The sequence below is a fragment of the Chiloscyllium plagiosum genome, unplaced genomic scaffold, assembly GCF_037043375.1.
Source record: "Chiloscyllium plagiosum isolate Xiang-an unplaced genomic scaffold, Cpla_swu_hap1 HiC_scaffold_19, whole genome shotgun sequence".
Lineage (NCBI taxonomy): Eukaryota > Metazoa > Chordata > Chondrichthyes > Orectolobiformes > Hemiscylliidae > Chiloscyllium > Chiloscyllium plagiosum.
This window is the reverse complement of record NW_028270157.1, coordinates 66,449,413-66,476,800: the sequence shown is the minus strand read 5'-3', so window position 1 is coordinate 66,476,800 and position 27,388 is coordinate 66,449,413. Positions and strand designations below refer to the sequence as shown.

The 27,388-nt window shown below is 41.2% G+C and overlaps 1 protein-coding gene across 4 annotated transcripts in view; it reads left to right on the top strand.

The window, feature by feature from the left end:
• Positions 1-2,525: 2,525 nt before the first annotated feature.
• The window catches only part of LOC122559478 (V-type proton ATPase 116 kDa subunit a 4-like), a 76,508-nt gene continuing 51,645 nt past the window's right edge, over positions 2,526-27,388 (top strand). For 2 of the 4 annotated variants that reach the window (XM_043708970.2, XM_087997503.1), the window contains exons 1-6: positions 2,526-2,682; positions 15,670-15,801; positions 17,247-17,325; positions 20,241-20,338; positions 24,480-24,605; positions 25,644-25,741. In XM_043708970.2, the coding sequence (XP_043564905.2) occupies positions 15,685-15,801; positions 17,247-17,325; positions 20,241-20,338; positions 24,480-24,605; positions 25,644-25,741 (518 nt within the window). In that variant the 5' untranslated portion in view covers positions 2,526-2,682; positions 15,670-15,684. Of the gene's footprint in view, positions 2,683-3,228; positions 3,337-3,425; positions 3,619-15,669; positions 15,802-17,246; positions 17,326-20,240; positions 20,339-24,479; positions 24,606-25,643; positions 25,742-27,388 lie in introns of those variants that run through there. The other 2 variants (XM_087997501.1, XM_087997502.1) reach the window with 2 other exon arrangements.

Below are 27,388 nucleotides of genomic sequence, written 5' to 3'. Positions count from 1 at the left end.
CTCCTGTTCTTATTTCTTATGTCTATATGATCGGGGTATGCCATTTGTCCTCCCAGGCCCTTCTCAGCTGTTGCTCAATTGATAATGCTCTCATCTCTGTGCTCGAAGAATAGTGTTCAAACCTCACTTTAAGGCACCAGCAAAATATTCAAGGCTGGCACTCAATGCAATAGTGAGGGAATGTTGTTCCATTAGAGGTGTTGTCTCCTTGATGAGATGATAAACAAAGACTCTGTTTGCCCTATTGACTGGATGTAGAAGACTAATGGCACTTTATCAAAGAAGAACTGAGACATATCCTGGTTAATATTCTCCCTCAACCAGCATCAATGTCATAGATTGCCTGGTCACGACCAAATTGTAATTTCTGAGCCTATGTTCTATGCGAATTAGCAGCAATGTTTCTTATATTACAATGGTAACTACACTTCAAAAGTACTTCATTCAAGAGTACCGAAGAAGACAACATTGTAGTGATAATGCCACTGGACTAGTAATCTAGAGATTCAGGGTCAAGCTATGGACTCTTGGGTTCAAATCCCACTTCGACAGCTGGTGGAATATGGATTCTTCTTTTATTCTCTAGTGGGATATGGGCCAGTATTCATTGCCTGTCTCTTGAGAAAGTGGTGGTGAACTGGCTTCTTGAACTGTTGCAGTCCATGTGCTGGATGTAGACTCGAATACCATTAGGCAGGTAGTTCCAGGATTTTCACACAGCGACAGTGAAGGAATGGTGATCTATTTCCAAGTCAGGATGGTAATTGGCTTGGAGGAGAACTTGCAAGTGGCAGAGTTCCTCTCTGTCTGCAGCCCTTGCTCTTCTAGATAGAAGTGGTCATGGGTTTGGACAGTGCTGGTCAAGGAGCCTTAGTGAATTTCTGCATTGCACCATATAGCTGGTATATACAGCTATTACTGAGCATCAGCAACAGTAGGAGTGAATGAGGTACCAGCCAAATTGGGGGTTTTGTCTTGGATAGTGTCAAGCTTCTTGAGTGTAGTTTGAGCAGCAATTATCCAGGCAAGTGGAAAGTATTCCATCACACTCTGGACTTGAACCTTGTAGATGCTTGTCAGGCTTTGAAGAGTCAGGAGTGAGTTACTCAATGCAATATTCTTATCCTCTGACCTGCTCTTGTAGCTGCTGTGTTTATGTGTGTATCCAGTTCAGTTTCTGGTCAAAGGTAACTCCAAGATGTCAATACAATTGAATGCCAAGGGGCGATGGTTAAATTGTACCTTCTTGGAATGGTCATCGCCTGACATTTGTGTTGCCTGAATATTACTTGCCACTTGTCAGTTCAAGCTTGGATATTGTCCAGGTCTTGTTGCATTTGAACATGGACTGTTCAGTCACAAGTGGTGCTGAACATTGTGTAATCACCAGTGAACATCCTCACTCTGACCATATAATGGGGGGAAGGTCATGAATGAAACAGCTGAAGATGGCTGAACCTAGGACATTACCCTGAAGAACACTTGGGAGATGTCCTGATCATCCTTTGCACGAGGTATGACTCCAACCAGTGACCAATTTTCCCCAATGGTTCCTAGTAATTCAAATTTTCCTAGGGCTCCTTGATGCTACACTAGATTGAATGCAGTCTTGATATCAAGGACTGTCACTCTCACCTCCCCTTTGGAATTCAGCTCTTTTGTCCATGTTTGAACCAAAGCTGTAATGGGGTTAGGAGCTGAGTGACCCTGGTGGAACTGGGCATTACTGAGCAGTTATTGTTAAGCAGGTGCTGCTTGATAGTTCTGTTGATGACACCTTCTATCCTTTTACTGATGATCGAGAGTAGACTGATGGGGCGATAATTGTTTGGCTAGGATTTGTCCTCCATTTCCCCACATTGCCAGGTGGATGCCAGTGTTGTAAATCAATAAATCCATTATACAAGACCAATCCCAGTCATGGAGACCATAACCATCATTGCTATTGCAAGGTCTCATCTGGTTCAGTAACATTGTTTAGGGCAAGAAATCTATATCAATATTGCGTTATATTTTTTATTCATTCAGGGGATGTGGACGTCATTGGCTAGGCCAGCATTTCATTGCCCATCCCAGAGGGCAGGTAAGAGTCATCGACATTTCTGAGAGTCCAAATAAGGACAACAATTTCCTTCTCTACAGGACATTAGTGAACCTAGCGTAGCCACCTGTAACTTCAGACACACAGCAATTTAGGTTGACTCATAATTGCCCTCTGAAATGGCTGAGCAAGCCTCTCTGTTCAAGGGCAGTTAGGGTTGGGCAACAAATGTAGGTCTGATTGAACAGAAATATGGTTGAATTGGTTGGTGTGGGCTTTGCAATATGTTAAGGTGAAGAAGTAAAGCTGATTTTTTTTTTGTCCCTTTCTTCAAGAATCCTCCTCCTCAGGGGTGGATAACTGTGTATAGCTGCAAGTTCATTGCTGCTTGGGTAGGTGTGGTTGTTGATGTGAAAGCAAACTGAAATGAGCTGAAAAGTGACGGCTCGATGGTATTGTGAATGATTCAGCACCAGGCAGCTCTGGCTCTAGCTGCAGCTCCTTTCATTGCCCTTTGCCCACACTGTCGACATTCCATGTATGCTTGAGCTGCTCCTGAAAGCATTCACTTCCACAGCTGCTTTACCTGTACTGCACAGCATTGCTGTTCGGCTTAGGCCCAGAGAAGATAGTTTGCACATGTAAGTTCTCAATTCGATTTTTTAACTTGAGTAAACTAAAAGTTTATTTGTATTCTTTTAAGGAGTTAATATTGCTTCGTCAGAGCAGGATGGAGAAGGCATGCTTTGAAAACGGTGTATTACTTGCTCTGTGGCTTCCAGCTTTTTTAAAAGGTTTTGCCAGTTGTGACGGACTGAATTTCAGTGCTGGCAAATGCTTTGAACGAGTCTTAAGTTACTAAGTTCTTTGCATAGTTTGGTGGAGTATATGAAGAGGACCACAAAAAATGTAACTGTGGAATTTGTGAACAGTAAGGAGTCCAGCAGGAGTGTTAGTGGTCCTGTAAATACGACAGATTGTGTTTACACTGGTGCCAGTACATTGTGTGATTGTGCAGCACACCACATTAATATGGTGGGTTTGCCTTGAAAACCAATGGATTTCTCAATGGAGTTGTGGTTCTACACTAACTGCTCATGTACAGCTACTTTAGAATTACAACGTGTTCCCCCATTGCTTTCAAATTTAGCAACATCAATATTGCATTATGTTTTTTATTCATTCAGGGGACATGGATGTCATTGGCTAGGCCAGCATTTTATTGTCCATCCCAGAGGGCAGTTATGAGTCACCCACATTGCTGTGGGTCCAGAGCCACAATTAAGCCAGACCGGGTAAGGATGACAGTTTCCTTCCCTACAGTGAACCACATGTTTTTTTTTCCCTGACAATCTGCAATGGTTTCATGGTCATCATTAGGCTCTTAATTCCAGATTTTCTTTTCCTTATTGAATTCAAGTTCTAACATCTGCCGTGGTGGGATTTGAACACAGGTATCCTTACGTGGGTCTCTAGATTAATAGTCTAGTGGTAATATCATTAGGCCATTGTCTCCCCTAAACCACATGCATTGGAAGATTAATTGGGACCGATGAAGATTAAAGAACTGCAAGAATGTGAGTACCACATCAGCATTGAGTGTCTAATTGACTGTTCCTGTCCTCAGTGCATATGCATAGCCATCACAGTTTTTGATAACACTGAAGTATTGAGAAGTTGTAGAATGGTGTCAGTAGAAATAACTTACAAAGAGACCATTATGCATCCTTGAAAGTGACATCTAGTTAGTTCATTTCCCTCTGCTCCTTCCTTAGAGTATTGCAATTTTATTCCATTACCTGTTTATCCAATTTGACAGTACCTGTTGGATTTATTTCCAAACTTTCAAGTCATTTTTCCCAGGTCTTATCAGTGACGCAGAAAATAATTTGCATCCTCTGCTGTGATTTTTTTTAACCTTAAATCCATGTTCTTTGGACCTGCTAATTGAAAGGGGTTCTGCTTGTTTATGTTTCAAAACTCGTCATCTCCTGAAATCTCCTTTTCATTCTCTCTGAGGTCTTGACATCCTTCCAAAAGTGCGGAGCTTTTACTCTTTCATTACTAAATCATCACTTCTCCAGAGAAGTCAAGTCTTGGAATGGAGTATTTCCGTTTACCTAACAGTGTGGACTGAATTGTTGTACGACTGTGTGAAATATCTCAGTTATAAAAAGAAATGTAAGTGTCAGTAAATACAACTAGACAGCAACTCCTTGCACAATGAATCTTAGAGGGGAGGGCTGATGCTGTAAAAAGCAATTGATATCTTCTGGTTTGTCCTCAGTTCAACAAGTATAACTGATCACATGACATACCTTCCCTGCCACTGAAAGTGTGGAAAGCTTCATGAAAGTTAGAGGCCGTTAACTTGAGAACCAGTGTATCAGTTGTGTGCTAGATTGTATGCAGATAAAGTCTTCTAATTATTTTCCGCAAAAAAATTCAACTCCTTCTTAACAAAGCTCAGGATGTTGCTACCTAATGCTGGATGAAATCCTGAACTTGAATTGGATTGTTTGATTTGATTAGTTCAGAGCCACATGTATTTTGTAACAGTGAAAAGTGTGGTTATAATGTCTTCACTTTCCGCTACAATTTTAAAAAGAAAATAAACCAAAGCATTGAATCTAAAGGCAGAAACATGAAGGAATAAAGAATGCTCATCTTTACAGCCCATCTTGTTAAATACTCCATCATGGGCTGTGGGCCTGGTGGCCAGGCACAGGTCCCCTTCGCCTCGTCACTGATGCTGGAATGAAAGTTGCCACTCTTTGGTGCCATCTTGTCTCCACCAATGCCCTCACCACTATGAGTCCTGACCGGACCTCGCCAATGCAGAAGCCACCTATACCGCCAGATAACACCAACGGTCGATGAAACTAAAAGTTTCCCATTGTCAGTCAGATTCGGATATTCAATCGTGTCTGCACTCTTTTTTGAAGTACTAAGCAGTACAAATCTAAAAGCATTGAACTTGCAAACACCTCCAAAATCTGTGTCCATATTTCCCATTAGGTCCTGTCTATGGAGCTAATATCTTGGCAGGGATGCCTGTGCAGAGCATGCTCCTTCACTGATAGGTGGCCCCGCAGCCAATTTACATTTAGCGGTTTTGAGGCAAGACTTACATCTCCATCTGAAAGGAAGCTCACTCCCAAGAGCTGCCGGCCCATCGAATGGTTCCAGCAGCGCCACTGGAATTGGTGTCTGTTAGTGGAACTACATTTGATCACCCTCAGAGGACCATTGCTGGATCTGGATGAAGAGAAGTGGAAAGGGGACATGTGATGCTCATGGCAGGGCCACAGTAAGATGAGAGAGCTTACGGCCTCGACATTTTCAGGCAGCCAATAAAGAAGCACCATCCCTTTTCTTGCCCAGGAGTGGGATCTGGCAGACTTCAAACTGTTTCTATACTCAGCCAAATATGGAAGAAACTGGCGGATGCCCTGCTGTAGTAAATGTTGGGATTCACTTGCCCCAAGGGCAGGTGGACCCCATGTCTTCTTTGCTTTATATAGAATTGCTATGGGCTTACGGGGAAGTTGCCAGACATCAGGATAAGAGTCCATAATATCACATTTAATCTCACGAACATGGCCATTCTATCCACTGCTGCCAGCCAACCCACACCCACACCCAGCCAAATACCAAGGATATTTGTATCCTTGCCACACCCCTGAAACAGCTCTGATCAAAGTTACAAATGACATTCTCTGACACTTTGACTATCCTTTCTCTTGACCAACAGTAGTCTGTCATATGATTGATATCACAATCTTCCTCCAGAGCCTCTGCTCTGAGGTCCAGTGGATTGGATGGTTCTCAGCTCATTGCATTTGTCTGCAACTTTTCAATGTTGTCCTCCTTAGGTCGTCATGATTTGGAGATGCTGGTGTTGAGCTGGGGTGGACAAAGTTAAAAATCACACAACACCAGGTTATAGTTCAACAGGTTTATTTGGAAGCATTAGCTTTTGAGGTGCTGCCTCTTTATCGGGTGGTTGTGGAACATGATCATACGACACAGAATTTATAGTCAAAGATTACAGTGTCATGGAGTTGGAATGATATTTTAAACGTCAGTTAAAAATCAAACAACATCAGGTTATAGTTCTTAAAAAAATTTACATTAAGTCTTTCATCTTTTAGAATGGGATATGGTGGTTTAGATTCCTTAATATTTAAATGCCAGAATTACATTCTCAAGGTGGCATTAGCTTATCTAATAATAGGTGTCATCTCAGCTCAGACAATGCATTAAATATGTGAAGGTAAAGTCTGTACCAATGTTGAGTCAATTCTATTTCTAAAGTGGGGCCCACAGAACTTTACATAGATTCATGCAGTTTTTGAGCAAAACAAAATGTAATTCTGCAAATGCAAATTCACCCCACAAACTTATATATGTGTGCGTACAGGAGAGACAGAGTGTGTGTGTGAAAGTGAGTGTATGCATGTGGGTATGTAAGCTTGGTCAAGTGTGTGTGTGAGTGTGATGAGGTAATAAATCTGTGAGAGGATGCATGCTTGGGTGTGAGTGCGGGGGATGTGCATGTGTGTGCATATGAGAGAGAGCTTGTGTATGAGAGGGGGTCTGCATGAGTGTGTGAATATGTAGGAATGTGTGTGTGTAGTGTAGTGGGGTCACCTGTAGCGTGACATAAACCCAAGGTCCCGGTTCAGGCCTTCCCCATAGGAATGCTCGGCCACTCTGCATTGTTGCTTGTCCCGAAATCCGCCTTGGAGGATGGTCACCCGGAGGCCTGAGGTCGAATTTCCCAGACCGCTGAACTGTTCTCTGACTGGGAAGAATCATTGCACAGTGTCAATTCATTGTTGTAGTGTCTGTTCAGTCCTGCCAATGTACCATGCCTTGGGACATCCTTGCCTGCAGTGTATGAGATAGACAATGTTGGCCGAGTCACATGAATATCTGCTGCGTACACTCTGACAGTGTTCATGGTCGATGTTGTCCTAAAGGCTGGGCAGTTTACTGCGAACAATGATCTATTTGAGGTTTGGTGGTTGTTTAAAGGCAAGAAGTGGAGGTGTAAGGAAGGTCTTGGTGAGGTGCTCGTCCTCATCATCATGTGTTGCAGACTGTGAAGAACATGGCGTAGTCTTTCAGCTCCCGGGTCAATGAAGGGTATCCTATTGGTGGCATCCCATATCTGTATCCTGAGGAGGTTATTACAGTTTCTCGCTGTGGCATGTCGGAACTGATGGTCAACCAATTGAGCATCATACCCTGTACTTATGAAGGCATCCTTGAGCTCTTACAGGTGTCCGTCATCTTCTTCCTCGTCCGAATAGATTCTGTGTATGCGTTGGGCTTTTCTGTAGGGGGTGGCTATTTTAAAATGTTTTGGGTGAAAAGCTAGAGGAGTGCAGCATCGTGACGTTATCCATGGGTTTGCGTTAGAGTGAGATGCTGAGGTGCACAACCTTGATGGAGGTGCACGTGTCCAAGAATGAGATAGATACTTAAGACTAGTCCGTGATAAATCTGATGGTGGGGTGAAACACATCGATTCAGTCTGTGTAGTTGTTTCAGTCACTCCTCACGTCTGAGCCAGGAGTCTCAGGGACAAGGTACACCTCTCCAGAGGTGTTGTAATGGCTCAGGAAGCCTGACTGGAAAGGAACATCATTTATTGCTAAACACCAAAATGGAGCCACTACTTGTGACGTACACAGGCTAGTACCAGCCTGAGACAATCAGCTCTGCACACCCATTCCTGGGTCTGCTTCATTTCTTTATTTTTTACAATCAGAATTGCTCTTAAACACAACTGATTTTTTTCTCCCCATCACTAAATCACCATGACATTTTTTTCATCTATCAACTACCACCAGTAAATCGCTCATGTAGCCAATTACTTGCAAAGCCCAATAAGAGCAATGCAAACTATCAGAGGTGAGGGAGAGCTGCAAGAAGGGGAGACTAGGTCTGCTTTTTAAAGGGCTCAGGTGATGAGTTCCAACTGGGAAGGCCGTTACCAAGGGAATTCATACTCAATGAACTCTGTAAGGACATTAATTAATGATTTTTCATGGACCTTGTAGGGGTTATCACAGGTGTGTCATAACATCTCTGATCAGTTTGATTAAATACGTATTCCAATATCCAGTTATGAGGACCACCAAGATCCAGACAGAAATTCACAGGATTCCTGTCAGAGGAAAAAAGGTCCAGAAAGATGCACATGGTTCTTGTGGTATAGTGGTAGTGTCCTACCTCTGACCTAGGAAGCCCAGGATCAAATTCCACCTGCTTCAGAGATGTGTTATCACATCTCTGAATGGGTTAGTTGGAAAATGCCTAATTTTGGCCTCCTGCACGTTCCTAATTTCCACTGATTCCCTCAGCACACCTGCATCATCGATGGGACATAAGACATCATTGTCCCAAGAAACACAAGACATTACCTACTTCTTCATCCCCCTAGCCATTTTGTGTTGTGACCTAAATAGAACTTTGTTTGGATGGGTTCAAATATGGGGCAGAATTTTACACTCCTCTGGGAGCGAATTGTCTGGCTAGCAGGAAGTGGGTAATGTTGGGGAGGGGATGTGGTAGGTGTTAGTAAGATTAAACACAAAGCTATGAGCACCCTTTCCTGGTACCTATCCACATGCCTTTCCTAGTACCTACCCACCTGCCTTCCAAACCCATTGCAATGCAATTCAAGGAAGGTGTTGGGAAGTCCACCTGCCATTGGCCATGTGAGGCCTTGGGTTGACACATTAGACTCTCTTCAGTTGTCAAACATCCCCCATCCCTGGGTGATAGGGTAGGGAGATAGGTTTGAAAGCCCCCCCATTGGCACAAGTTGCTGGATTATTTGTCAGAGATGCTTCCAATGTGTGCCCCCCAAGCACTCGACCCATGGATCACGACGTCAAGCCACCCTCACCAGGAACGTCCTACTCCTTCTCAGTTGATATCCCAGTGGGTGGGTGGAGCTTTTTCTTATATATTCCGTTGTGGCCAGAGGATCACTTGCAATGATTTCTCTTTCCACTTCCACATTGGTAAATCTGGAGTCTAGCGAGGATCTATCCTTGGCCTGCTCTGCTATTGCTAACTATGTGGGCCCCTTAGAGACACCTTCAGCAGCACATCACATTGTAAAGGCATGCCAATAACATCCTACAACACCACTGTCTCTGCTTTGACTGATGCTCATCTCATATCTAACAGTGAGAAGGACAAAATTCCTTTCAACTTTAATATTGGGAAGACTTACTCCATTGCTTTTGATATGAGTGACAAGGTCCACTCTTTCCTCCAAGAACTGTCCAAGGCTGAGTATATGACTGCTCACCAGGTTTTCTGATACTGAGCTGAGCCTACATAGTCTCTTAACCTCTTACTTCCACTTCCATTGCATTGGGCACCTTCATCCTTGCTTCATTTCTTCTACTATTAATCCCTTCATCCATGTTGTGCTCTCAAGGCCATCCCAAACTTGCACGCTGTATCAACTTGAGCTCATCCATAACTCTGAAGCCCATTTCTCGACTTGGATCTAGTCTAGTTCACCCACCACCGTTGTACCGAATGAACCACATTGGCTCAAAGAGCTTAAAAATCTCATTCTCATTTTCAAACCTTATATCTAATGAGATGAATCTACCACTTTTTTTTTTGGCAAAGTGCAAGTCGTGTTAAGTTTTTTGAAGGGATTCTCATTTCCAGGCTGAGCAAGATTTCTCAATATGTCTTACCAAAAACATCTCATTAACGAGCTATCCTACCTACCTACCTACCATGGCATTGCTCATTTCCAACTCTTTACCCATCTTACCTCGAGGATAATAGTGGGGAAACACAAATAATCCAGCAACCCATGGCAATTTGCAGCTTGTGTCTATCACACAAATTATAGGGCTATTTACACACCACTTATGGTGCACACAATACACTTCATGTTCCTTCTTCCAACAATTCCAATTCTTACCTTTTCAACAAGTTGCAAGTTCACTTTGCGAAGCATTAGGGAAATTCCTCAGAGCTGAGCTCTTAGGAAAATAACTAGAATTCTCCGTGCAAAATTTTGACCTTTCCGATGTGGGTTTATAGGACACCTTCTCTGTAATTCCCAGAGATACAATCTGTTATGGTTAAAAACATATTTGATGTTTCCTGAGTTAAATAATAAATATTGCCAAATGACATGGAGTGTGTTTGGAGTGTAACTATGAGTGACACAGCTTCAGGCTATCTCTGCCTTCAGTCTGTCCTTGTAATTAGTCCAATCAAGCTAAGACTCAAATGTGGATCAAACCAGCATTGTGTTACTTTGGAATGTTTCAATGAAAATGTGACTAAAGTCAGCCAGGTAAGTGGGACTAGTTTAGTTTGGGAAACTTGGATGGCATGGACAAGTTGGACTGAAAGGTCTGTTTCCATGTTCTATTACTCTAACACTTTTTGACATTGGGACATGGCCACTTGGTTGAAGAACATGCAGTGTATTTGATCTATAAGCTGTTGGTGCCCGGTGTAGGTGTGAGATTGATGTATCATGGTTCAGTAGAGCAATACTTCCTTAACTAATCACTGCTAACAACCAGGATCAGCTGCCTGATCTTATGCCTGCACTAAGCTGCAAGGTACGACAGACATACTGTGAGTCTTTAAGCTCTGACTGAGGGGGCAAAACATCATAAGACAAGGCAGAGATAGTGGGAGCTACTCAGCAGGTACAAGGTGAATGAATGCTAAGGGAGCAAACAAGGAGTTCTGCGATGCACCCTGATCCAGACCAGGGGTTTGTAGCCTACTCCTGTGCACAACTCTGCCAAAATATCCTGGCAGCAGTATTAGAATGAAAGGTATTGGTGCCATCCACTGTGGCACTGAAGTGCAGCTCTATATTGTAAGTGGGTTGGAAATGTGTCATGAGTGAGTGAAGAGGCTGGTATATGTCTGATGCCAACCTCCATGGCTAGGGGTTCAGGTGCTCGCTGCCCATGGAGTGTGCCCTGGGATGTTGGGCACTGCTGCCCAAAGTGGAGGTGCAGAGGAGCAAGCAGTGGACTGGTGACACCTGTGTCCACTCTGTTGTTCATGTCAGCAATTGTCATCTTCTTGTTTCTTTCTGGCATTTGGGAGAGTTGGAAACTGCATTTAACTGTATGTAGAAGTGTAAAATGTAGGATCAGGAGTAGGCCCTTAAGCCTGCTCCACCATTCAACATGGTCATGGTTGATCATCAAGTTCAATCCCAAATCCTGCCCTCCCCCCATATCCCTTGTGTCACATGAGCTCGATCTACCTCCTTCTTGAAAACACATAATATTTGACCATTTTCTGTGGTTGTGAATTCCACGGGCTCACACTCTCTGGGTGAAGGAAGTTCTCCTGATTTCAGTCTGAAAAGGTTTGCCTCCTATCCTTGAACTGTGACCCCCTGTTCTGGACTCCCCCAGGATCAGGGACCGTCTTTCTGCACTTAAATTCCTCATTTTTCTAAACTCCAGATGAATACAATTCTAACCAACACAATCTCATTTTGTACATCAGTCTGCCATTCCAGGAATCAACTTGGGAAACCTTTGCTGTGCTCCCTATACAACAAAAACTTCCTTTCCCAGATAAGGAGACCAACACTGCACACAATATTACAGTTGTGGCCTCACCAAGGTCCTGTATAATTGTTGCAAGACATCCTTGTTCCTGTACTCAAATATAATTGCAGTCAGAAATCCTGATTCTTGAAGTGAAAATAAGGTAAAATAAGGGAATAATGGAATAATAATTCATGCAAACAGACCTCGCACTGCTCTGTAATTGCTGTGGAAAATTGGACTTGTCCTCCCAATGTTATGAATCTCATTTCTCACCTTATTATCTCAATGGACTCATCAATGTGCACATTATTCAGAGATTGGGAAAGTTCTGGCCTATATGCCAAACTACACACATAGATCCTGCTTTACTCTTTGAAGAATAAACAAGGATAGAGGATAGAAAGCCAGTTGCAACTCTACTGGAGTGAACTAGTGGGATTGAACACTCCCATGTGGACCAGCTAAGATTCAAATGTTAGCATATTATGAAGGCCACAGTCGAAAGACTATTCCCTCATGTGTTGCAGGCAAAGGTACAGTCTCACTCTGAGTGCTGCAAACCAATTTAAAAATTGAATCATGACAGTGGAACTTCGATCAGCTGGCAAAACCTGGAATCACAAAAACCATCTGTCCTGCTAAGAATGTCAACTCTACCAATAACTTGGACTGCAAAAGATGCAATGTTTAACTACCTGCTCTTTGTGAATATTTCAAATGTTGATCTGTATATCTGTTAGTTTTTTAACCTTTAAGTTAAAAATAAAACTTTTTTGAACTTACTTCTTATTCCGAATCTGTTTTTTGGCATTCGCGTTTCGTCTTATGTGTCGGGATTAATAAACTCACTCTTCATTAATGTCTGAAAGTCTGGTTAAATTGGCTCCATTTAAAACAGAAATTTATTGGAGTCTGGGAGGAAGATTATGCATAATGGAAGACATCCTTGCCAAGTTAACCTTGTTGCAAACATACAACTGAGGGGGGGGCGGGGAGGGCTGAACACAGAAGGGAACCAGTTCAGTGTTCGTCACTGGAAGGTGCCTGACATTTGGGCTATCCTGTCTGGAAGTGTAACAAACTAAGGAACATCACTCAGGGTCTAGTCATATTACAGATGGCACAAAACCTGGAAGAATTAAGGAAGATAACAACAGACTTCAAGAGGACAGCTAGAATAAATGACACGTGACAGATACAAATCAATGCAAAAGGTGTGGTGATACATTTTGATGTGAAGAATAGTGAGACATGGCATCCGCTCCAATGTAACATTTTAAAGCAGCGAAGAACCGAGATATTTAGCAGTGCTTGTGAACAAATATTTGAAGCTGACAGGAGTTAAAAATGCAGGTAATAGTGCATATGGGATCTTTAGGCTCTTTAAATAGAACCACAAAGTCAGGAAGTCATATGAAACCTTTAAACATTTATGTTAAACAAAATTGACCCCCTCTGCCAATTTTTAACAAAAACAAGTTTTCCATGAGAATATCTGATTGTTAATTTCACCCTCACAGCGAGATTTCAAAGCTCTTGCAATAAGACAGCTACTGTGATTAATTCTCATGTAAGTTAGCAAGGACCGGGAGTTGCTGAAGAACATCGATCAAGTGAAGATAGCACTCTGCATTGGCAGTAGCAAAAACATTACAAATATTTCTGCCCATTTATTCTTTCCTGGTTTAAGCTATCGCGACAAACATTCAATGGTGTCAGGTTTTTAAGATGATCGGTGGATTTTCTTTTCAAAATACCCTAAAGTACTGTACATTACAGCAGCCATTTTGTTTGGAACCATTCTGGGTTGGAGGAGGAGGTGCTTATCATGTGACTCTGCCCATGTGACACTTAATCTCATGACATCAGGTCACATGGTTACTCCAAATGTAACTGCATTTGCCTTGCAAAGGTCTTTATTTTTATTTCTGTTTTCATGGAACCAATTGTACTGTGAAAAGTTTCAAGAAGGAGAATGGTTCAAGTCAGTAGTTGAAGAGTGGAATTAAATTACTGGTATTAATTAAAATACACTGGTAATTTCTTTTTTTATTTGTGGGATGTTGTATCAGTGGCTGGGCTAGCATTTGTTGCTCATTTCCTAATTATTTTGGAGAAGGTAATTACCCTGTCTCCTTGATTTGCTGCAGTCCTTGGATTGAAAGGTACCCTGTAAGGCTGATAAGGGGAGAGCTCCATGACTTTGACCAAGCAACTATGAAGGAACATCCATGCATTTCTAACTCTGGATGGTGTGTGTCTTAGAGGGGATACTGTAAGTCATGGTGTTCCTGTGCATCTTCTGTCCTTGTCTTTCTAGGTGGTAGATATTGTTTGTTTGGACTATGCTTAGGAGTTGCTGTTGACCACCTTGTAGGTATCACATAGCTGTTAATGTGTGTTGGTGGAGGCAATGAGTGTTGAAGGTGAAGGATTGGGTGCCATTCACCAGGATGGTGTTGAGCTGCTTGAGTGTTGTTAAAATTGAACCCGTTCAAGCAAATAGAGTGCATTCTATCAGACACCCAACTAGTTCCTTGGAGACAGTGGACAGTAATTACTTGCCATAGAATTCCCAACCACTAAGCTGATTTTGTAGCCGCCGTATTTATTTGGCTGGTCAAGTTCATCTTTTCATCAATGGTAACCCCCAGGATTTTGGTAGTCTAGGATTCAGTAATAAAAATGCCATTAAATGTCATGAGGTTTGATTAGATTCTATATTGTTAAAGATCGTCATTCCTGGCACTTGTGAATATCATTTGCTATTCATTATCCCTACCTGGATACCGTCCAGGTCTTTTACATTTTAACATGGACAGCTTCAGTAGCGAACGGTGCTGAATATTGTGCAATCATCAGTGAACATCCCCACTTCTGACCTTATGATGGAGGGAGGGTCATTGGATGAAGTAGCTGAAGATGGTTGGGCCTAAGACACTACCCTGAGGAACTTCTGCAGAGATGTCCTGGAGCTGAGATGGCTGACCTCCAACAACCACAATCCTTTTTCCTTTGCGCTAGAAATGACTCCAACCAGCAGAGTGTGTTGGAGGGTAACCAGTAGTCACACTCGCCTCACTCCTAGAGCTTTTTCATTCAGATGATTAAGATCATGCTCAGATTCAAATGTATAAGCAGCAGTAATGCAATTTAAGGGTCATTAGAGTTGAAACATGAATTCTGCCTTGTCCCCACTACTCAGTTTCATTTCACCACAACTTGTTTTAGTTTCAGATCTCCAGCATTTGCAGTTCTTAGTTTTATCATAGTAATAAAAATTTGTAAAAGATCCAATCCTACCCGCTAGTGTTAATTTACAATTCCTTGAAACTGCATGGCAAACACAGACCACTGAACTGATTTTTCTAGTTCTGCTACATCCACCAACAATCTCTTTTTCCTGTGTATTGGGAGAATCTATAATGGAATTTGAGGGTATGGCTAGGATGAATAGCCAAGGTCTTTTCCCAAGGGTAGAAGAGTCCAAAACTTATAAAGCATCTGTTTAAGGTGAGCGGGGCAAGATTTAAAAGGGATCTCGGGGCAACGTTTCCACACAGAGGATGGTGTGTGTGTATGGAATGAGATGCCAGAGGACATGATGGAGGCTGATACAACTACAAGATTTAAAAGGCATCTGGATGATTGGATGAATAGGAAGGGTTTAGATGGATATGGGCCAAATGCTGGCAAATGGGACTAGTTTAATTTAGGATATCTGGTCAGCATTGCTGACTTAGACCAAAGGGACTGTTTCTATGCTGTACACTTCTGTGACTGTAAGATCAATGGTTTATGTCTGTTTATCTGTAGCTAGAGTTTAATTACAAATAAGTGATTCATGTTTAGTGCAGAGTACTTGGTATGTATTTTCCATCAAGCTTGGTCTGAAAGTCAGGTAAATTGGGCTACTGTGTGTATCTTAATGTAAACATTTAATGTTTAGTATGACTCCAGGAACAGTGGGCTCAATGTTCAACGTACCACCTCAGTGAGTTGTAACGGTATCACTTACTACACCCATTATATCTTCTTCCTCAGTGAAACGACAGAAGGATGGCATCCTTATTTCGAAGTGAGGAGATGTGCCTAACGCAGCTGTTTCTGCAAGTTGAGGCTGCGTATTGCTGCATCTCTGAGCTGGGAGAGCTCGGCTTTATGCAGTTTCGAGATGTAAGTATTTAATGACCAGCATTTAATGATCATCCCTAGTTAGCCTTGGGAAGCGCTCCGTTTCACATTCTGGACTACAGCAGTCCATGTGATGGAAGAACTCCCACAGCGTTGCTTGCTAGTGAGTTCCCAGATACTGACTGAGTGATGATGCAAGTCCAACAAAATATGTCTAGTAGATGGGACAACTAATGAGAGTAATCCAGAGATGGCTACCTTTTTGCAGTACTTTCTTCCCTAGCTCCTTTAAACCTGAACTGCAGGTCTTTTCCGTAGATGTTTTTCATTTTTGACACAGGCCATGACTTACCCTTCACCCCTCTGTGATCACCCTTACCTGGATATCCTGATGCCTCCCCTGTTGCTTAGATTACGTCTCCAGCTTTTTCTAACATTCTTGGTATCAGAAATAACATTGTAGCATCAATACAGAGAGAGAGAGAGAGAGAGAAATAGTACAAGAGTGAATTATTTAAACATTCGTGCATATCCTCCTCCAATTTCTTCATGTGAAGCTGTAGCCAACTTCTGAAATGCAGGTTGGCTCTATGTTATGACTGAGTTTAGATTTCACTTATTCCATCTCTCCAGACACCAAGAGCCTATCTGTGTTTGACTAATACCTTGTTCAGTGTTTTCTTTTGTGCTTGTGCCCAGTTTTGTTTCTCTCCAGTGTGAACGGAGAGTCATTTTAGAAAATGGGCCTTGCTGTGTTGCTCACATTTTGACTGAGACACTGTTGCTGGGCCTCATTTATGATCATGCTATGGACTGCAATTTGTGGGACAAGAATCTTTTTTTTTTCATTCAAGTGGCTTAATTATCCCCAACATTTGTCTTTCCTTCCATAGGCTTTGACTCTTGCAAGATACAATTAAGTTCTCTCCAACATCTCCCTCCTGAAATTTTACACTTTTTTTTAAAAAAGCTGTGAGGATTGAGAATGTATAAAGCAAGCTGTATTTGTGGGGGATGCATGTGCGTGATTATTTGCCTGCCAGTATTCCCATGTAAATGCTCTTTCTGTATTGTGACAACAACTTGGAATGCTATCCAGTTTTTTTACATTTATCACCTAATCTTTCCCAAATATCCTTGCATCCTGATCTGGTCTTCAGTATGAAAGATATTATTTTTAATGGAGCTCCTTAATCAATTTTGTGTGTGTGCATATATGTCTAAAAATATAAAATAGAAAATTTTGTATTGTATTTGGACATATATAGAGATTTTTCTTTGACATTTGTACGTTTATTGAGAATTTGTTTTTGATGTCTGTGTCTTCAGATGTTGGTTGTCACTCCCAGGTCACAAGTTAGAATTGGTCATGCTTTAGAATATTTGCTGTACGAGCACAGAAACTCCAGGTGGTGATGTTTCTATATTTAGAACCAGTAATAATAGGGAGCAGCACTATATTGTCTGTCTCTTTTTTTTTTTTACAGCTGAACTTAAGTGTCAACTCATTCCAGCGGAAATTTGTGAATGAAATTCGACGTTGCGAAGTGATGGAGCGAATTCTTCGTAAGTGTGCTTTGTTGAAAATGGTCAAGGCGTATTTTTTTTTCTTTTAAAATATTAACACTGATTCTATAAAGACCCTCCTAAATTCTCCGCTCATAATAAAATCAATTCCTCCAACAGATATTTAATCAGAAATAGGGATAAACCCAAACCGAGATATTAAAGAACTATCAGGCTGATGTTTTAAATTTTATTCTCTTTCTGCCCTCGCCTAACACCCAAATCATTTTCAATGCTTTTGCTAACCTTGGGATCTAGTAATGTTGGCATTGAATAGAAATGCTCTGGGACAAATAGCCTATTTCTGTTCTGTAAATTCAATTTTATTTTATGGGGTTTGTAAAAATGTATTTGCTGTTTTATTGAGAACTGTTGCCAATGTACACTGTCAGATGAGTAAAGCTTGCAATCTTTTTTTTTATGAATTTGACTGCGAGTCTACTGACCTGCTGCTGTGCAGTCCTTTTCCTATCTCGCCAAAGGCAATTCAAAATTCTTCATACCAGTCCCTTGTACCAGAAACAAATTCTCAACAAATGTAGGTAATTTGGCAGGACTGAGGGCAAAGTTAGCCTCTATTCTATGTTGTCAAGTTGCAAGTATCAGTGGAAGGTATTTGCAGAGATTTTAACATCTGACATGACCTGACTTCAATTACCTCATTCGCGTTGTGTCAAAGTTGGGAGCTGAGGACAGAATTTGATGCTTCCCCTTGAGGAACGTTTGGACTTGGGTGTAGGTAGGGGAGGTTGCATTTGATTATTTCCTGTCCACTTAAGGGCTTCATCGCACTGGTATTTAACTGGACTGGGAGACTGAAGAGCAAACTGTTTTTGTGCCTGGTTTGAGGGAACTGGGGAGGGGATGGACAGTTGGGAGCCTCCATGTCTAATTCTGTGAAGCCCTCCCACAGTATCCTTGTGTACCTGTGGCATTGGTCTCTTCATAACCCTAGGCCTCTCCCTGGTAACCTGACTAACAGCAGCCATCACTTTCAGTGATACCATCAGCACAAGAGGGCTGAAACCTCCTTTTTTGGCTGAGGTGGGAGGGGGAAGTGGAGGGGTTCCAATTCCTGGGTCCTGAATAAGACTGGTTTCTGTTAAATCCTCCTCCCCTAAAATGGAACAAAGTGGAACTCTTTACTCTCACTCTTAAAAGGAAAAGTTGATTTTGATGAGCCTTATTGAGTTCTTTGTGAAAGTAACAAACAATAGAAGAGAGTAATATAATAGGTTTAGTACAATATATGTGGACTTTCAAGGGTCTTCAGTGAGGTTCAGTTTAGTGCACTCCTGTCTAAGGTCAAATCATGCGGAGACAGGAAATAAGTAGCAAAATCGATGGATAGTTGCAAAAACTGAAAGCAGTTTCAGTGTTAATGGTAGTTACTGAGACTGGATGAAAGTACACAGGACTAGATGCTGTCATCACCATTGTTCACCAAACAAGTAATAAATTTAGTCTTTGAAATCACAATTTCATTTTTTGAAACTTGCTAATGATATCAAATTTGGTAATTATTTCTAAAAGAAGGTGACCCTATACAAGATATGAATAAAAAATGGCAAATTAATGTCAAGCATGTAAGTATGGGCAAGTTTATTTGGTGTGAAATCTAAGGAAACCATTTTCCACAATAAGTCTAAGTGGGAGAGGTAAAGTCATCCAAGGGTACAGTCTACAAAAGGAATGCAAGTTACAATAAAACATGCAAACAAAGCACTTCATTCTAGAAGAGAAAAACTGATAAACGGAGAGGCTATAAAACCTTGGTTAAACCATACTTGGAAAACCCAGTATTGCTACATATTACAGAATAAATAGAGGCACTGGCAAAAGTCAAAAATTGATTTGCAAGAATGGTATCAAAATGGAGAGTTCATGACTGATGGAACAGGCTGGAACTCCTCAGAGGAGGTGTTTAAAATTACATCGGAACTTAGGAAAGTAGATGTTGTACTTGAGGGGGGTCCAATGTCAGCTCTCATAAAAGGTTATTCACCAATAAAGGCAATGAAGAATTTAAAATCTTTTTGCCGAGAATGTGTTTATAATGTGAAGCTTACACCACATGGAGTAGTTGAGCTTAATAGCAAACATACGTTTTTAGGGAGGGGTAAAAGAAATGTATGAAGAAGAGAATGGGTATTCTGATTAGTTAACATGAAAAATAGAGGCACATCCTGGGTAGTACTGACACAGCACAGCTCAGGCTGAGCTGAATCCTTTATTTTCACTGTTTTATCTTTGAAGACCGAGTCACTAAGCAGATCTATTTCCCTGCTGACAGTGTGCAGCTCTCAAATAACTGCTACATTTGCCAAGCATCACTGCACTTCAAAATATTTCTCTGAATGTGTTTTGATGTTTTGACATTTGACATGAGTGTAAGACAGCCCTTAACTCGAAACAAGCTGTTCCAGTATGATTAACTGCAAGAAACTTATGGGAAATAGAATCTTGAGGAGATTGAAATGGGAGATGTAAAAATAAATTAACAATCAAGTTTCATGAAATAAGAAAGAAATGCTTTAATTCTTGGCTGAATGGAGAAGCTTGTTTAAATTGATAATTAAAGAAATTAATCTTTTTAGCATTGAGAATCAGAACAGTCAGAGTACAGAAGGAGGCCCCTCAGCCTGCCAGCTCTGTGCCAGAGAAAATTAGTTTCCCATTCCACCTTTTCCTTGTGGCCCCGCAATTCCTTTCCTTTTCATGTATTTATCCGGTTCCCCACTGAGAGCCACAATTGAATCTACCCTGAAGAGTGCATCTAAGATTCCAGCCATTTGCTGTAGTTTATATATTTTTCTTCAAAAGCTTCCCATGATATTTGGATTCAATGCAGAGATCTCGATTGTGAGAACAGCGCATTAGTCACCAGTTGACTTACTGGTGTCTTGAATTTGTAGGATTTCTGGAGACGGAAATGGAAAAGGATCAGATTGTTGTCCAAGATGATGGAGAGAATCCCCAGGCTCCTCTTCCAAAAGATATGATTGACCTGGAGGTAAGGAGGGAAATATTGCACAGTCTAGACCATCATTGTATGCTATGGAATGTAGCCATTTCTGAATCCAAGTGTGAAATCAAATCTCTCCTTGGCTGGTTGGAAGGGTTCTATATAAAACAAATTGGGATTGTCACAATCTTGGCCCCCTGGATGCTAACTCCGAACACTTTTATTTGTAAAGAATAGGCTATAATGATCGATGCTTCCAGAATGGTGCTGGGTAGCTGTTGCTGGACTTGGAGGGCTCACAGAAACGTGGGCGCAGTCTATAGCCAGTGTGCTGCCACTAAGTGACAGTGAAGTTCCATTCCTGAACATCCTTGATGAGCCTGCTGTGATCATCTTCTGATTTGAATCCTTGCCACTGAAGATTAAGTCTAAGTCTTGTGGCCCACATTCATGTTCCAAGAAACATGATCTCCTGGTTTATTTTTAACCAACTAAGGAATTTTCTAATTCCCACCCCCTATTGACTTGGATTTTCATCACATGACAGTCAGGCAGAGTGTAGATTTTAAAATTCACAAAAACAGAAATTGCTGGAGAAAGTCAGCATGTTTGTCAATACCTGTGGAGAGGAAAGAGTTAATATTCCGAGTCCAGTGCCCCATCTTTGGAATTGGGCTCAAAACATTAACTATGCTTTCTGTTAGCAGATGCTGCCAGACCTGCTGAGTCTCTCCAGCAATTTCTGTTCTTGCATGTTTCAGATCTCCGGCATCCACAGCTTTGTTTTAGAGTAGATTTTCTTTTGTCTGGCATTTGTGTTCACATTAACAAGACTGCAGCACTAAAAGGAGCATTGTTGGATGGAGTTTTACTCCAGTTCGGATCTTACAGGGGACTAGGCTAAAGACTCTGCTCAAATGCACTGTGTGCATTACAGTGTAATGTTCACTGCACACAAGGGCACACTACCTCAGGAAGTGACACCCAAAGTGGGTTAATGTGTGGGTCAGAGCCTACCTGTTACAGTTTAAACTCCTTATCTGACATTATTAACCCATATTCACAGGAAAGGGGCAGGTTTGTAGGTCGACCTTTAACCCTATGAATGGAAACTTCGCAACTGTATGCATGCCATTCCAGAGGAACATTCTTGAGATGGTGAATGATCTTTCATCACATTGTATTGCAGTAGAAACTATTCAGATTGCCCAACATGTTTGAGCCATATCGTTGAGCATTACTGTTATTCATTTATTTTTGCAAACATAATAATTTCACAAGTGGAAAATTTGTAGCAAATAGTTGCACAATACTTGACTTACATAGTACTTTTTCTCATTGGCCATTGAACAGTTTATTCATTCACCCACCCAGTAAATCCTAACATTTGCTCCATTACAGTTTCTAATTGTTGTTAGAATGGAACCAATGTTTTTGCCACACTATGTATTTAACTTATTCTACGAGTTAATCAATTCCTATATGCAATGATAATAGTTATTGTAAAATTACAGTCCCCAGTTTATACTCTTGGGTTTAAGGTTCCAAGTTAGCGCTTAAATCCTTAATTAGCCTAAAAATGATAAGATAACCTCTTGATTCTGTTTCCCTGGCCCAAGTACATCTGATCTTTTCTCAACATTCAAACTTGTAGCAGAGAACCAGCCTTCTGTCTCTGTTACGAAGTGCTTTAACACCAGGATGTGTCCGTGAGTTCTTGTTGATTAAAAATGGACCCCATATTGAGGAGCACAACTCTGGTGCTTCAGCCTTCCTTCACCTGACTTGTGTTTCATGTTTTTGGTTATGTGGTTCAACACTTGGTTTGTTTATTGCGTTATTCCCCCATGTCCGCCTCCCCTTAGGTTCTGATTCATGTGTATCTCAAAGATAATTGTTCCTATACCCCTTGATTCTCTTCTCCCTTCTTCTCTGCCTTGTCAGGGATCCTGCACTTCACTATCCTTTCCTCCAATCTGTTCAGTTTGAATGCTTTCCTCCTGTTGCCTCAATACTTTTCCCAAGACTCTTCTAGCTTGTTTGGTTTAAGTATCACTTGTTTCTCCTGCACCAATTCTATTCTGGAATGGTTCCCAGTTGTTTATATCTACCTGTATACTCCTTAATCTTTGATTTCTTTTGGCAAAATTCCCTTCCTCAAATACTGGGAATATGTTTGCGAACACTGCTGTTTTTGAGCTTTGAGCCAATTCTTGTACATGAGGCCTTTAGATTTATTTTTGTAGTTATTGGTCCTTCTGATGAACAAGTCAAATGAGACAAAAAATTGAGGTCCTCTCTAACCTTAACTGCATGTAAGAGGTGCCATGGCACACTTTTAAAGAGTTGGGAAATTCTCCTTGGTGTTCTAGTCAATGATCCTTCAACCAACACCACTATGTTACTAGACCAAACCCCCTCAAAATGTTTTAAGAATGTACACTAGGCTTTATGGTCTTTAAAATAAAAGAACACATGTAAAATGTTCCTGAAGTAATGTAACTGATCAAACTACTCAACATTAAGCAAAATGCTATCTATTTAAACACTGTAGTTAAAATACAACTAAAGAAAAAGGAATTTAAAATAATTTAACTCTATTGGAAACTTAACAGAATAATAGATACAGTAACTATTGCTAATTAACTGTTCCAATTTGGTAACATCCCATAAACACACCTTGGCAAAAAGGCAAATTCAGAAACACATTCTCAAATGCAGTTTTCTAATCCAGGAGGAAATTAATGTCAATAAAACATTGAGAGACACCAGCAACACTGAAGCATCCAATACCTTTGAGACCCCAATAATTTCTGATGTTACTCAGAAATCCTCATCTGAGAGTGCTGGCCACATCCATTCAGGCTGTTTTTTTAAAAAAAAACACTCGAGGTCTTCCAATCTGTTTACACAAGTGGTCCTCAGTAGCCAGCTTGGTACCTCTGACCTGCCTCTCTTCATTTTAAAAAAAATGGACCAGAATAAAATAACCTTTTAAATGGACAACATAGTCACAACTAAAACAGATCATTTATTGTTATTACATTACTATCGGTGGCAATGCTTTGGTATTTGCTTCCTATGTTATAACAATGACTGTACTTCAAGAAAGTATATTCTGTATTTTGGGGTATCCTGAGATCATGAAAAGTTTCTCCTATGCTTATCTCTTTAACAAGGAGTTTTCTATACTCGTTTTAAAATATTTCTATTATAAATTGTCGCTTGATAGTATTTAACCTGAGGTTTAGTGAAGAAAGATACACTGTTAAAGCTTTCTACCTTGATAATTACAAGACAGATGCAAGAATACCAAAGCAAGCAACAACTTACGTTGTCGGAGAACATGGTGCAAGTTGATTCTGGTCAAGGTGTTGCCATGGAGACTTCACCAGGGGACCATTAGTCCTCAGGCTTTTGATTGCTTCAAAACAAATTAAGCAAATGGTGGGACAAATAACTCCTTGGTGCATTGTTTACGGTAATACTTCGATCAGAGTTGACCATCCAAGCAATGCTCTCTTCTCATGCAGGATAAATGTTTATACCTTTGAGATTTTATATTCATGTCTTTGTCCTGATTTCTGACAGAAATAAAGCTTCAATAACCTGTCTCTTTTTTTTTTCCCCTCCAGTATCTCCAGTACTGTAGCTTCTTTCAACAATTGTTCCTTTACTGTGCTACTCCTGATTTCGCCACACTCCTTGCTCAATTCCTGAATGTTTCCTCTCGAGTCCAATATTGGTTTCTTATCACTTAGCTCAGGGAGCTCCCTTGTAAAATGTAATAGAATTGTTTGCCCTCTAAACCTTATCCACCTCTATGCTTCTTTTATCTTCTATTGTTCCCTAATATCTTTAAGCTTATGTTAATTGACCAGTTTCCACATCTTTTTTCCCAACCTATCCAACTTTTCTCATGTTGTCTACATCTTACAGCAAGGATACAAAAGGGGGTCCATCTTAGCATCTCTTCTCCCAATGTTTATTTAAACTCTATGCATGGTAATAATGGTGTTTACCTGTTAACAATGTTAAAGGATGGACTTATTGCATTGAAATATGTGAAGCTATGCTTACTAATTTTGTTTTGGTCTCCATTACTACCCCATTGCTTTGCTGTAGTGGCTGATAGATTAATTCAAAGATGTACTCTTTTTTTTTTTGTATGTTGTTTTGCCTTTCCCAGGTGGTTCTGGAAAAACTCGAGAATGATCTGAGGGAAGTGAATCAGAACCAACAGACATTGAAACAGAACTTTCTGGAGCTCACTGAACTCAAGCACCTACTGAAAAAAACACAGGACTTCTTTGAGGTCAGTTTAACCAAACACTGTGCCCTGAGGTGGAAAGAGTATTGGAGTTTTGGATTGTAACTGTGAATTTATGATATTGTCACATCTGGTGCTTGGAGGAATTTTCAACTGAGTCCAATTGAAGCAATTAAAAAGACAGGTTGTAAAAATGCGTAAAACCCTTGTTAAAGGATCCACTATTTCCAATAAAAGCTCACCGATAAATACAAAGTTGTTCCCACCTCAAGAATTGAAAAACAGGTCCCAAGACCACACGCTGTCCACTAGGGATGTGGGCATTTCTGGCAAGTCTGATTATTTTTAGCCATTTCCTATTTGTCCTGTAGGACAACCTTAAAGGTCAGTGAGTCACCTTTCTGGGATTGATTCACTGGTATTGTTAGGATGGATTTCCTGGGGTTTTTGACCTAGAGACACTGGAGTACCAATGAATTTTTATAAAAATCATCCCTGGTATGTGGGCATTGCTGGTTAGGCCAGTATTTATTGCCCATCCCTAATTGCCCGGAGGACCGTTAATAGTCAATCATGTTGCTGTGGATCTGGAGTCACATGGACTAGAACAGGTGAGGGTGGCAGATTCCTTTAGGGCACTAATGAAGCAGTTGGGTTTTTCTGACAATTGATGGTGGTATCTTGGTCATCATTAATTCTAGATTTTTGTTTCATTCAAATTCCACCATCTGCCATTGGATTTGAAAAATGGGTTGTCAGAAAAATTGCCTGGATCTGTGGATTAAAAGTCCAGTGATCATGTCAGTAGGCATGCAACTATCCATGTTACTGTTACGTTGCTAAAGCTGTTTGCATTGGCACAAGAGACACCATTCCCAAAGACACTGTTGGACAGAAAGATCTCCTAACTATCCTGTCTTAAGTGGGTTGTCCTGGTATTAAACAATGCCACAGAGAAAAGCACGCGATTTGCTTTGCATCCATCAGCCAGTCTTAGTGACTCAGCAGAAAACCGCAATCCCCATTTTCAAGCTGCAGCTGAATTGTCTTTCTGCAGAAATGAATGGAATTTCTTCTTTACAGACTGAAGCGAATTTGACTGATGATTTCTTCAGTGAAGATACAATGCACCTATTGGAACTGCAGACTGCATCTGGGGTGATTGCTCCTGGCAGACTAGGGTAAGTGAAGTGTGGCAATGATATGGCACAGTTACAGGACATGTGGCAGCTTTGGTTACTCTGCACGTTTCAACTGGTTACAGGCTGTCTTGGCTTTTATATTCCGGTAATGCATTTAGATGTTTTTTTTAATTAGTAAATTGAAAATACATCCTGTTTGTCGTTGTGTATGGGGAAGCACGAAGCCATGCTCAACTCTTCAGACTAAATTAATGAGAAACCCCTACCATTCAGATGTGTGCACAGAATCTCTTCATAGGGGTGTGCCTTCTTAATTAAACATACAACGTAGGTTGGTAGGAACTGAAGCAGCTGAACATCAGAGAGCAACAGGGCACTGTTGGCATTCATCTGGTGCTGAGCTCCAGCATATAGATGCCAACACACAGAGCTCTGGCACAGTTGCCAGATTTGAATTGTTCCTGCTGCCAAATACCTACCTCTTGTACTTCTGCCATTGGTTGCCTGGCACATTACTTCTCCACCTTTGCTTAAATTGAAAGTGCTGTTTGTTAGCTGATTTGGGAGGCAAGGATTATACAATTAAACAGCCCTTTATCCCATTTAGCATTTTCACAACTAAAGAGAAAAGGTTTTTTTAAAAAAGTGCATGCCCATGTTAATCTTCTGCTGATAAGTCGGTTGCCAGCCTATGCAAAAAAAAATGACTATGGAAATGGATGTAAGAACACATTTTGCTTTGTGTGCCTCCTTGTGTGAGAGAAGAGGGTGAGGAGCTGAGAGGAAAATGAATGTTTCCTGGGTTTTCTTGTAAAATAAATTAATCTTTAATCTCTGGAGACTCCAGGCTAAACCTGGCGGGTTGCCAACTCCAAGTACAGGTTGGCTTCCTGTAATTTATTTACTCTCCATAGCAGAGACAGGAAGCCAATGCCTCTGCCAGTCAGGACCGTAGGGCAGGTGCCCACTGAGGATTGATGGATCGGCCCTCTTTGGTCACGTGATGTGGAATGAAAAATTCCAGAGACCTTTCCCATTACAATATCATTTGGGATAACAAAGATTCACCGAAACAGCAGTTCATTGGTCTCAGAGCCTTGGCAGTGTCAGCCTGAACCTAAGTTGTCTGGCCTTCACTGAATGAAAAGAACCCGTCCAGACAAAGGGCGTGCTCTCCTTGTTGGAGAAACAGGAACTCAATCAATGTCGACCTCCGAGGTTTGCCTCGTAGGTTTTCATGCCTGTGTTATAGGAGAAAGTGAGGACTGCAGATGCTGGAGATCAGAGCTGAAAATGTGTTGCTGGAAAAACGCAGCAGGTCAGGCAGCATCCAAGGAGCAGGAGAATCGATGTTTCGGGCATGAGCCCTTCTTCAGGAATGAGGAAAGTGTGCCAAGCAGGCTAAGATAAAAGGTAGGGAGGAGGGACTTGAGGGAGGGGTGCTGGAAATGCATTTCCAATGCCCCTCCCTCAAGTCCCTCCTCCCTACCTTTTATCTTAGCCTGCTTGGCACACTTTCCTCATTCCTGAAGAAGGGCTCATGCCCGAAACATCGATTCTCCTGCTCCTTGGATGCTGCCTGACCTGCTGTGCTTTTCCAGCAAGACATTTTCATGCCTGTGTTATAGCCAATTTACCAAAACAACTGCAATGATGTTTAAAATTAATGATATATCCTCAGCAAAA